This window comes from Chionomys nivalis, chromosome 17 (genome assembly GCF_950005125.1).
Source record: "Chionomys nivalis chromosome 17, mChiNiv1.1, whole genome shotgun sequence".
Classification (NCBI taxonomy): Eukaryota; Metazoa; Chordata; class Mammalia; order Rodentia; family Cricetidae; genus Chionomys; species Chionomys nivalis.
Genome location: NC_080102.1, coordinates 37,143,565 through 37,156,060, shown reverse-complemented (window position 1 = coordinate 37,156,060; position 12,496 = coordinate 37,143,565). Strand labels below are relative to the sequence as shown.

Sequence of the window (12,496 nt, the reverse complement as noted above, 5' to 3'; positions counted from 1 at the left end):
CCGCAGGCTCAGAGGTTGCATTTGATAAGACCCCAAGTGCCACTGTGGACCTCGAGTTCTCAGAAGCCCCTGGATGGTACCACATGACAACAGGTCTCAATGACCCTGGCCACAGCCGCCCAAGGCTCATGGCTTCTCTCTGATGTGCTGTCCCTGGCAGAAACCCCACGAGCAAAGAGGTGGACAAAGGGTAGCCTACATCACTTTGTCCTTTTCTACTTTATTACTTCAAATTAACAACCACAATAAAGCTCAAAAAAGTCCAATATTTACACAGGAAAAAGTACAAAATTCCCCCCAAAGTTCTTCAGTAATTTTTTTTTCAGTTTTTTAAATTACAAAGTAATAAAAAGTTTTGCTCTTTAATTAAAAAAAAGAAAGGGAAAAAGAGGTAAATAAATTAGGAAATACACACACCGAGAAAACAAACAAAGATAAAATAAAGTTAAAAACCAGGTGTTAACCAGGAAGGGTAAATTCAACACTTAACCCTGACCCAGGGTCCTACTCAGAAGTCAGGCCTGGGAAGAGGGGTGACCACAGGTGACTGTCAGGACCAGGGGACTAACTGGTAAGTCAGAGCCGAAGCCATTTGGGAGCAGACTCCGTGAACTTGCCCTAAGATCAGATATGGAAGATGGGGCTGCCACGCACTGGCATCCGGGGACAGGTGGTGGCAAGGACTCTATGCCCTGAGGGATGTGGAGGTCATTGTCCACCCCACCTTGACTTCAGGGGGACGAGAACAGAAACTTGGCTAGGTAGGCGTGGCAGCCCACCTGCCGCTCTGGAAAATACAGGTCACACACACACTCACACACACTCACACACTCACACATGCACAAGGCATCATGGCCCACCACCTCACAGCCCTCTCAAGGTCTCTGCAGAGAGGTGATGGGAGGGGGAGACGGAGGGGGACCAGGATACTTAGGGGGACTCTGGGAATGCCCAATACGAAGCTGGCCATTGTCACTGCCAAGGGACTGCAGCTGTGCATGTCTCCTTGAATCTGAGGCTCATGAAATCTCAAGGGACTTGTCTTTGACCGGCCAAACCACTCCCTGATGCAAATTCTTCAGGCACCTCCTACGGCTACCCGGCACGTGGTGGGTGGTGGTGGGAACAGGTGGCTGGAGTATGATCCGATGTCATTATTGGAGTGTTGGCAGCCTTTGGGTCGGGCAAGGGGAGGGGGACAGGAATCCTCAGTGATAGGACATCTTGTCTTTTTGCCATTGGAAAAATAAATCAAAGAAACAAAATCCATTGTCGACTTTGTGCTGGGTTGTGTGTTGTTTTCTCCTTTCTGTTCATTTGAGCGGTTGGTTCGTTCTGTCCTTTGTTTCATTTTGTTTCTAAGAAGATGCAGTGAAGACACTAGAAAGGTTATGGAGACGACAGGTCAGCGGCCTGGCTGCCTCAGTCTACCCAGCCACCAGACCCCCTCCTTGTCCCTCTTGGAGCCGGGAGTCTGGTTTCAGACCCAACACACAGTGTGCCACCGTCCCAAACGGGGCACCACCATGCTCCTCTGTCCTGGTGGGGTGAGCAGTCATCCCAGTCACCTCATGGCCTGAGCTGTCATCCTAGCCACCTCATGGCCTGAGCAGACTAGCTGTGGGGGAGTTTCTGCAGAGTGAACTGTTTACAGTAGCCAGTCCCTTAAAGGGTGAACTACTGCCTGAGAACCCAGTCAATATGGACCAGAAGAGCCTGTGGCCTTTTCCTCCAAACCAGGCTAAAGGGTATTTTACTACTTCCTCCAAAGCCTCAGGCAGTCCAACCCCAACTCACCTTGGCCAGATGGCCTTCGCTACGTATAAAAGCACCAAGGCTCTTTCTGCATCCTGGCCCCTTTTTAGCTTTGTACAAATTAGCTTATGTAACAGCCAAAAGGCAGAAATAGACTAAAGCCATGGAAGCCCATGTGTGGCCGATACCCTGCTCTCTCCTAGGTACCAGGAGGAAAGAAGAACCAAGGGCTGAGAAAGGGTTTCCCAGCAGTGTTAGCGTGTACATATTCAACTCTGTCTGTAAGAAGCCACAGCCTGGCTAGCAGGAAGGGGAGGTTCACGGTGCCGCTTCTACTTCCTGTACTACTTGTTTTCCTCCCGCTAGGACCCCAGCAGACACCAGCACTCACCTAAGCAAACACTGGACCGTGGCAGCTCTCCTCATTTCCCAAGATGGTCAAATGGCACGCTTGTCTTCAAGAGGGGCCCGAGAGATAAGGGGGAAGAATCAAGTCAACTAAGTCCTTAAGCAGCCAGCTACAGCAATTTCCCAAATCGCTCCCCACCTTGAGCTCCATCCATCATCGCAGAGCACTCAACCTAAAGGCAGACTGTATGACGTCAGAGGTAGGGGAGGTGGGGGTAGGGTGGGAATTGGAGGCTGCCTGTGGCTTTATAGCTCTAAGCGCTTCAGGCAGCAAAGTGTAGGCTGCAGGCCACTCGCAAACTGGAGGCCAAGGTTGGCTCAACCCCAGGCCTAGGTCCACAGAGGCTCATCTCCCACAGGCAGGAAGGGGTAGATCTACCTTTGCCAAGCCCCTTTCCCTACATTCTCCATCTAAATGTGGCCATTAAGTGGGGCCGCCAGACAGGACCTCACTTCTCACATCCCTTGCTGTTGTCGGGGCCAATGGGAACCACTGAGGATTTCCTTATGGCGGGAATTGCAAACGACTTGTTTCTGAGGCCCCCACTGCCCACCCAGACTGGGTCCTCATGGTCAGTGCAACCGCTTACTGGGTTTAGTTATTTCTCTGAGCCTCAGTTTCTCACTTTGCTCCACAAAGAGGGTTAATTAGCTGTAGGGCGATGAGAGTTAGGGGAGGGAAGAGACCACAAGGTCCGACCAACACCAGGAATACCTAGGTCCGCTATCTTCCGGAGAAGCTTGGTGAGAGATAGCTCACCTGTGAGGCTGAAATCCGGGAGACCTCTTGCCGCCCGGTGAGGTCTGAAGACGAGACATTGGCAGGCGCACCTCTGTGGAGTCTCATGCTCACCTTCCTCTCCCGGTCGGCCCGTGAGATTGCTCTGGGAGAAGTATTGCCTGGAGGGAGGGCAGGAGCCAACCCTCAGTGTGGGTATAAGCAGTCCCCAAACCCTCGTTGGGCCCAGCCCAAGGCTCGAGGCCCCTACTGACCAGCCTGTTGGATGCGGGAGGCTGGGGTGGAAGCCACAGGCTCGGCTGCACTTCGGAGTCGGTTGGCGGTGGCCCCCGTAGGTGGGCCAGGGGGCAGGGCTCTGGTCGCGGACCCCCGCAACTGCCCCATCCTCTCTTCCCGTTCGTGTTCTCGTCGCTCCCGGTCTACGTCCTCGGGATTCCGGGCTGCACCCTACAAGAGGAGAGGAGATTCGCATCAGCCCTATGAAGATGCCGCATGCAACCCGGAACCCTAGCAGGACAGAGCAAGGGGGGAGGTGTGGAGACCTTCACCTTGCTTCTTCCCATACTCCAATGCCAGCACTAACCCTCTACCACAATGCACAGGGACCAAGCCACCCAGCGCCTAGAAGACGGAAGTGCCAGAGGAGAAGCAGAGAGAGCTCAGCCTGACGAGGTTGGCATCTCCAGGACGACCAAGGGGACTTGGTCCTTCCAACCGGGTTCCCTGTGTTCCCAGCCAAGCAGGAAAAGCATTCAGAGGCCCAACTAGCTGAGAGACAGACCACAGCCAGAGAAGAAAAAACAGGTTCAGAGTCTCAACTCCAGTGACAGCAGAGCCAGTTCTCTGCCAAGGTCCCCTGGTGCCCAGTCATAAGGCCACCTTTTCCTGGCTCCCGGATCTGCTACTCCTACTATGGAGTCACAGCCAGGAGACCTAGGGACTCCATTAATGCTGTTACCTGGAAGCCCAGGGGACAAAAGAAGCCAGGCTAGATGTTCCACAGAGCAAGAAGGCCCTCAGGCAAAGCTAGAGAAGGCGTCTTGAGCCCCCAAGGGACTGTCCTCCAAGGTACTACCCCGAGTACAAGAAGGGAGAAAGGACCAGAAAGAAATGCAGCGTGGGAGCAGTGCCTGGCCGAGTTACCTAGCTGGTCCTGAGGCCGTCCACAGGGAAGGGCAGGGGGCTGGCGGGAGGGGGGCCGCATCTGTGGAGGAGAGAGCTACAGGCTGAGATGGGAGCCTGCTCACGGCCATGGCGTCTGGGCTCTGCAAACCCACGACTTTACAGGGACTAAGAAGCCCTGATGTTCTGGGCCATGGGGAAGGAGCTGTCTTCAGGGACCCCTGAAGGGAGTGGCTTGATTTAGAATGATCCCTCAGACCTACTGGGGTAGCCAAGCCAAGCAGGCACGTTTACTAGCGCTCCTAACTCCTCATTGGGCTCCTCTGAAGTGGAAATGTTAACATCTTTTGTCCTTACTCGACCTGGTCAGAGACCTTGTGACCCAGCTGGACTCCACAGCCAGTACAAAGCTGGGGCTAAACAAGGTCCTGCCACTGAGTCCCATTCTGTCCCTCAAAAGGACACTGTTCAGAGACCTGCCTTGGTCATCCCTAGTCCTCCACTCAGAAACCAGGGCTTAAGACTGCCAGAGCTCCTCCTGCGCACTGGCTGCCTGGTTCAGCCGGAACTCAGCCCAACTTGAGAGAAACAGGGGCTGTGGCACTCAACAGTCCCTCCCGTGGCAGCAATGACTTCAGTCTCTCGTTAAAAGGGAAACCGAGGGTCAGGGAGGCTAAGAGGTTCACCTCAGGGTGCGGCCAAGTGGATGGCTGGGGTCTCAGCAGCTCTAGCAGGCTCAGGCCAGACATGGTCCCTCACCCTGCTCCCGTCTACCCAACACGATGGACGCATCAAGAAATGCGCACCAGAGAGTTTTCATGGCCTTTATTTGTCCACAAGGAAACACAAAGTCAGTGGCAAAGTCACACGAGTGACTCTACACAGTGGCTCGACTGTGCAGTCCTCTGTCCTTGGCTGTGTGGCATCTTCTCCTGGCTACAACAGTGGCTGTTTTCTCAGAGAGACATCCTAGGATCCAAGCCTCTGGAATTCCAGTCCCCTGAGGTGGCACATAGAAGGTCATTCCAAGGTCAAGTGGCTCCTTCCAGTCTGTTGTTCTCTGTCTGTCCAGTTGAGCCCTGTCTGTCCAGTACTGGTGATGGCTTGCTTACTGCAGGGCAGGTGAGAAGGCCTGGTCTTGCGTGATGGCTGTGAAAGCTTCTGATGTTTCCTGTAGATGTTCTTGGTAATGGAGCTGGCCACGCAGTGACAGGGTCACACATGGTGGAGACAATGGCTGTCCAGCTCTGAACTCTAGTGTCTGCCTCCAAGAGGATTTCAGGGAGAGAACAGGGACCAACAATGGGGCAGGGAGGGTACATCTGGCCAAGTTTGAGATTTTTGTCAGCTGGCCAGTCACACAAGGGGCACTGTGAGGAAGCCCCACAACAACTGTCCGCAGAACCTCCTGGAATAATAACAAATGTTCCCATTTGCCACGCTGGATGTAGCAGCAGCCACTTGTGGCCTTCTGAGCGCGATCTGGTGGATGACTGAGGAGTCAGAGTCCATTTCCAATTACTTCAGTGAATGAGAAAGTCAGTGCTACATGGCCAGAGGCTGCTAGAGTGGGCGGCACTGGTCTAGAGTACACAAAATTCATTCTTCAAGCTTCACTGAGAAGGGACGAGCCCATCCCCAAACTGGATTCAGTTAATTTTCTGTAGCACGTGTCTGGAACCCAATGCTTTGAACATCATGTGTTAAGAAGTGCTAGCCCCATGACCTTGCCCAATATGCTCTGAGTTGGAAGGAGCCCCACTATCCACTTTTCACTCCAGCCCCAGAGATAAAAGCCACAGGTTTGTCCCCAAGGTCCTTGGCCTATGAGATTTCCTTAAAGAACAGGCCTAGGTTACGCTGGGGCCCAAAGAGAAGAGGAGCCCCAAATCACTGTGTCCATCTTGGTGTCCAGAACACAAGGCCTATTTCATTCCTAACACTGGATGGGACGGGCCAAGGGCCACTCTGAAAAGAGAGGCACACGAGAACGAAGGAAAGGGAAGTGTTTAATGATCTCAGAATCAATACATAGGCCAATGACGAGGTCTAAATGGAGCAGGGTCCTGTGATGTGTCACCAAGCCCCTCCCAGGCAGCAGCACTGTCTCTTCTTCCGGCTTGTTCTAGTAGGTCCATTCCTGAGAATTCCACGCAGGGCCTTTTCTGTCACACCCTCTCCACTGAACAGCCACCTCTCTGGAACAGAGTATCACCCCCGCCATCCCGTAGGATGTTTCCTCAAGCTTGGCTGAGATGGACCGAGATACCCCTGGCGGTGTCAGTACTGGGGCCCTGGAGTCCAGATCACAGGCCAGTATCTTTGGGGAGGCAGTTGCTCCACCTCCTCCACCGGCCTATCTGGGGGTCCTTGGGTGCCCAGGGGCGCCGGGCACCTGGAGAGGACAGAGAGAGCACAGCTGAGGCTAGGCCCTCATGCTCGCTGGCTAAGTAGCAAATCTTGGAAAGGCCAGGCAGGCCCTGGAAGGTCCTTACCAGTAAGTGGGCGAGTAAGTGGGTGAGTACGTGGGCCCAGCGCAAGGCCAAGGACGGGGGCAGGGTGACGCAAGAGCTTCGCTGTCTCGGGGCTGAGCCTGGCTCGAGGAAGCCCCCTTTTTCCAGAAGAGATGTGAAACAAGACATACAATTTCACGGATTCCAGGGCTTGAGGCATGATTGGTGAATGCTTCTCCCTAACCCACCCTGTGACCCTTAAAAGAGCGAGACAGAACAACTACCTAGTAAGACCCAGGGTCCTATAAACAGGAACAAAGTGGCCACTCTGACAGGGTCCAGGCTGGCCACGGAGGCCTCAGAAAGGGCAGCCACTTGGGATGCGCATAAGAGTAGCAGGATAGTGCAGACAGCTATCAGGGCAGCGGGGGGTCCATCCAACACCATCCATGAACCACAGGTCTCCAAAAGGGACCAAAGGTCAGGCCAGGTTCTTTTCCACCTGGCGGGTGGTGGTGCCTTCCCTGGGCCCTGCCCCCCATGGCGGCACACCCTGTCTAGGCCAAGCAGGCTGGAGACAAGGGGTTCCGGGACCCCCGCAAGTTCATCCACACTGTCCAGCTGGTACCTCCCATCTAATGGGAGCCCCGCCCCCCACCAGGTCACCCTGACCTTATGAGTCAGAGCGTACCCTGTCCAGTCCCCCAAGCCCGCCTTGGCCTGCCGGTGACTCACGAATTTGAGCATGTTCCAGTCGAAGACGTAGTCGTAGGAGAAACCCTGCCGGTGAAAGAGGTTGCGGAAGAGCTGGCGCAGGTAGGAGTAGTCGGGCTTGTCATCGAACCGCAGGGAGCGGCAGAAGTTGAGGTATGTTGAGAACTCAGCTGGTGGGACACAGGGACAGAGGAGGCCACTGTGAGGCTCACTCTCCTGGGAGCCTCAGCGGCCACCACTGTCCTAGACACCCACTGACCCTGCAGCAGCATCACTCTAAGAGGGGCAGGATGAAGGATGAACAGAGCACGGCCCACTCTGAAGCAGGGGTGCTGTGGAGTGGGCACAGCTCGGCACTTGTCTGACCAAGCACTCTGTGGTCACAGCCGCCAGGTCAACAGCTGCCCTACACTCAAAGACTGTTTGTTCAAGAGCCTGGTGGGATGCAGTCCCATCATGACCTAAATTTCTACTTCTTCAGACATCTGGGCTGAGAGTGGACCTTCAGGGTTAGGCAAGAGATGGGGCTGGGGACACCGGGTATGTAAGAGCTGGGTGTGGAGTGTGGGGGTTCAGGTATCCCAGCTAGCTCCTAGGCAGAGGGACCCTAGTGAGAGACTGTCATACACACAGGTCAGGGGTAAGACCACGCCCCGAGTTGTACCCTTAGAAGGAAATGCCATGTCCGCCCATACTCACAGGGGTAGCCTTTGCAGAGGACCTCAATGGGCGTCGACATCTTCTTCTCACTGATACGTTCATACTTCTGACGTTTGGTGGCTGCTTTGAGACCCTGCCAGGGCAGGGAGCCCAGGTTGAAATACATGAGCACGTAGCCCAAGCTCTCCAGGTCATCTCGACGGCTTTGCTCTGCACAGGCCAAGAGGTCAGGGGCCACAGGTCAGGAGGTCAAGGGTCAGTCAGGCTGCATTTCTTACTGTGTACCCTGCCCTCCCCTCCTCCATGCCCGCTGGCTCCCTAACGCTCTGTTATAACTGGTGCCCTGTTCTCCTCCTCTTCTGGACTGCCTGAGGCAGAGCTTTCTTGTGTCCCAGCCAGTTTTTCCAGCCCGGGTGCTAGTTCAGTCAACGACTGTGTGTGGGCACCCACCACCACCCCCTTCCGTGGCCTGTCTTGTACACACTATAGCTTGAGACAGGGCTGGGGTCAAATCCCGCTCCGGAATTCATTAAGCTGCCTGCCCTTAAACAGCCGTGCTCAACATCTGGGCTTGCGTTTTTCATAGAGACAAATGGGGAAAAACTTCCACCCACTCGAGTGGACTGCCAAGGTAGACAAAATATACACAGATCTGCTCATGAAAGGGTCATACGGAACAAGTCCAGACCCGGGCCAGACAGGGTGGGGAGCTTCTCAGTGAGGACCCAGGTAGGAGCAGAGGCTCATCCTGGCCAGCAGCCACAGCATGCTTGCTCAGGTCCAGCCCACTCACCGATGCCCAGGTGGGTGTTAATGGAGGCATAGCGGGCAGTGCCAGTCAGGTTCTTGTTTTCCCGGTAGGGGATATGCTGGTGGGTGCGGGCATCACGGTATTTCTTGGCCAGGCCGAAGTCAATGATGTAGACCAGGTTGCCTTTCTTCCCCAGGCCCATGAGGAAGTTATCCGGCTTCACGTCCCGATGGATGAAGTTCTTGGAGTGGATGTACTCGATACGGCTGATCTGTGGTAGGTGGAGATAACAGTCACTCCACACAGAGGTGCCATAGTACACGAGGCCCCTTGCTCTGGCCCGGGAGGAGAGATCTAGGCTCAGTATGAAGTATGGTTTCAAGGGGTGGCCAGGCCTCCCCAAGCTATGAGAATGGACTTTGAAGGAGCTCACAAAACATGTTGAGAGACAGAAAACAAGATCAAGGGGTAGGCAGAGGGCTGGAGAGATGGCTCAGCTAGGCTCACAACAAAAATATAAGGGCAGAAAGGCAGCCTGGTCCCATGGAGTCCGACCTGGCTTGACCCTCACAGGCCTGAAGCTAGAGACAGTCAACAGGCATGAGGGCATGGTCAGAGAGATGGGGCATGACAGGACTGTCACTGGGCTTCCAGACACCACCAAGAGCCAGGCAGACACACAGCTCACTTTCCTTTTATATATTAAGTTTTTCGAGACACGGTTTCCCCGTAGCTTTAGAGCCTGCCCTGGAACTAGCTCTTGTAGACCAGGCTGGCCTCGAACTCACAGAGATCCGCCTGCCTCTGCCTCCCGAGTACTGGGTGGCGTGTGCCACCACCGCCTGGCTTTTTTTTTTTTTTTAAGATAGGTTTTCACACTGCAGTCCAGACCGGCCTTAGGCCTTGATCTTACAGTAATTCTCCTGAGTGCTGGGAAAACAGGCATGAACCACCACACCCAGAACACCCAGATTCTGGCTTTCTTTTTCTTTTCTTTTTTAAATGAAACAAAGTCAGTTCATTAAAAAGAGGTTTTATGGGGCTGGCAAGATGGTTTAGCAGTTAAGAAGACAAATCACTCTTCCAGGCAACGTGAGTTCAGTTCCTAGCACCCATATCAGTTAGCTCACAACAGCCTGCACCTTTAGCTCCAGGAGAGCTGACACCTCTGCTTTTTGAGACAGAGTTTCTCTGTGTGGTCCTGGCTGTTTTTGGAAGGGTGGCCCCAACAGAAATCCACCTGACTCTGCTTCCCAAGTGCTGGAAGTTGGTGTGACCCAACTTTTAAGATAAATCTTAAAAATAAAGTAAGAAGCAAAGAAGATGCCTAGTGTCAAACTTTATATCCCATCCCTTGACACGCAAGCACTCCCATGTATACACGAGCACGTACACACAAGGGCACGCACATGTACCACACACACACGTATACCAAGAAGCAGTTTTAACACAAATTTAAGCAGGGCCCTAACAGAAATAGGGGTGCTCAGAGAAAGGGGCTGTGCTGACTAGTTTATGCCAGCTTGACACAAGCTAAGGTCGCCAGAGAGGAGGGAGCCTCAACTGAGAAAACACTTCCATAAGACTGGGCTGTATATAGACATGTGGGGCCTTTTCTTAATTAGTGATGGATGGGGGAGGGACCAACCCATAGTGGGTGGTGCCACCCCTGGGCTGGTGGCCCTGGGTTCTACAAGAAAGGAGGCTGAGCAAGCCACAGGGAACAAACCAGTAAGCAGCATCCTCCATGGCCTCTGCATCAGCTCCTGCCTCCAGGTTCCCGCTCAGTTTGAATTCAGGGGATTCGATCAGGATATGTAAACCAAATAAAACCTTCCCTCTCCAGCTTGCAATAGTAAGCTAACTAAGGTAGGGGTGGGCATATCGACAAGGGAGAGTGGCTTGGTTTTACTTTTTTGACAAGGCTTTCCTCTGTGCACCATCAAGGGCTGCAGGTCCTGGCACCTGCTCTGCCCCCCTCCCACTCCCACCCTGCACAGCACCCCTCTTAATCTCCGTGATAACCTGGCAGAGGGAAAACCAGGTGGCTGAAGCCTGGGATTAGTCAGGTGAGGCACTGGGACAGAGCTTGACAATCATGCAGGGCAGCAGTCAAGGCACACCAGGAGGGTGACTCAGCAGCTTTGGGATTTACATGAGAAATGTCTTCCTGCCACCATTACCTTCCCTACCAACCTTCTCGGGGAACCTCAAGCCCAAATCAATTCTTTCTTCTCTAAGTTGTTTTGGGTCACACGTTTTTGTTTGTTTTGTTTTTCGAGACAGGGTTTCTCTGTGTAGCCCTGGCTGTCATGGAACTTATTCTGTAGACCAGGCTGGCCTCTGCCTCCCGAGGGCTGGGACTAAAGGTGTGAGCCATTGCTGCCACCCGGACTGGTCACACGTTTGATCACAGTGACAGAGAAGTAATTAATACATCAGGTTTGGAGTTGAGCTTGGACTCTACCTGTCCACAAGACACCCTCAGGGTTCCACAACAGGTACTGTGTCCCCTGGTCCCTAGAACAGGCTCAACCTCTAGAGGTGGGCTGCGGGGCTGGCATGGAGGAGCCACTGACACAATGGCTGAGAGAACAGGGGCTTGTCACTCTGCTCACACAGCGGGAGAGTCACCTGGACAACGGGAGGACTGGGGACTCACCATCTGGTCGGCTAGCAGCAGCACCGTCTTGAGGCTGAACTTTCGGGAGCAGAAGTTGAAGAGGTCCTCGAGACTGGGCCCCAGCAGCTCCATGACCATCACATTGTAGTCACCCTCGGCCCCGCACCATTTGATGGACGGGATGCCCACTGCGTCCAGGGAAAAGAGGCATGACCAGGGTCCCTCTGCATCATCTTCTATATGCTCTATACCAGGACCAGCCTCTTCCACCCTCCCATCTTCTGTACTGTCCCCCTACTCCCACCCCAGCCTCCCTCCCCCTCCTCTCCCTCTGTACCATCCCCCATCTCCTAGCCCATCCCTGCATCACCTCCTCCCTGCATCATCTTGTAGAACTTGCTCTCAATGTGGAGCTGCGGGTGCTTTGTTTTCACACATTCGAGCTTGATGGCTACTTCCTCACCAGAAGCAATGTTGGCACCTGCCCATGTGAGAGGAGGCAAAGGACCAGGGTCAATCTCAAGCGGCCATGTGGTCCTTACTCAGTCAGTGACTCAGGTCTGAGGCTGCTTGGGTATCAGTAATACTCAGTGAGGCTGAGAAGAAGCCAGGTCAGAGGAACCAGGGAAGGTGTGGGAGGGAACCACTGGGTACTCTTGAGCGGTGTATGGGAAGTATATGGAAGGGAAGGAGATGAGATACCCTAGCCTGCTTGGAGGACACAGGTCAGGTGCATCCAGAAGACCAACACCTGTGGGGGTGTCACGGGATGGATGACACACAAAGGCTTGTAATTCACCAGGGAACAGAACCTGATCCTAGAGCTAGGCAGGTCAGTGGGTGTGTCTGGGCTGAAGGGTTACAGAGGAGGGGTCAGGAGCCCAGCAGGGACTGTCGAGGCCAGGAATGCCCCACAACAACTCCGAGTAGAAGGAAGCTCAATAAGGAACAAGCTTAATAACCAACCCCTCACTCTACATCAACGGCAGCCCCCACACTGGACCCCAGCACCTCTCTCTTAAGGTTCTCAACCCCATTATACAGATGAGAAAACAGATTCAGCCGAGGCCACGCGGCTAGAAGGAGAAATGGAGAGCAAATCTCGTTCTCCTGGCTTCTGAGTCTAGGCACAAGGGTCCTGTCTGTATCACTGCCTCTTCCCACCCCTCCTAGCTTCTCACAGCCACAACAAGAGCTCTACCTAGGGAATTATATGCTCCAAGGCCTAGCTCTCAGCCGGAAGCTGTGGCTCAAGAAGTCACAAGATAACC

General features: G+C 53.9%; 1 protein-coding gene across 3 annotated transcripts in view; it reads right to left on the bottom strand.

Moving 5' to 3' along the window:
• Positions 1–206: 206 nt before the first annotated feature.
• The window catches only part of Csnk1e (casein kinase 1 epsilon), a 38,833-nt gene continuing 26,543 nt past the window's right edge, over positions 207–12,496 (bottom strand). For all 3 annotated transcript variants that reach the window (XM_057791593.1, XM_057791591.1, XM_057791592.1), the window contains exons 3-11: positions 11,596–11,706; positions 11,265–11,413; positions 8,645–8,873; positions 7,891–8,061; positions 7,213–7,361; positions 3,157–3,349; positions 2,924–3,063; positions 2,147–2,210; positions 207–1,380 (exon numbers count right to left, since the gene is read on the bottom strand). In XM_057791593.1, coding sequence (XP_057647576.1) covers positions 2,178–2,210; positions 2,924–3,063; positions 3,157–3,349; positions 7,213–7,361; positions 7,891–8,061; positions 8,645–8,873; positions 11,265–11,413; positions 11,596–11,706 — 1,175 coding nt within the window. In that variant the 3' untranslated portion in view covers positions 207–1,380; positions 2,147–2,177. The remainder of the gene's footprint in view (positions 1,381–2,146; positions 2,211–2,923; positions 3,064–3,156; positions 3,350–7,212; positions 7,362–7,890; positions 8,062–8,644; positions 8,874–11,264; positions 11,414–11,595; positions 11,707–12,496) is intronic.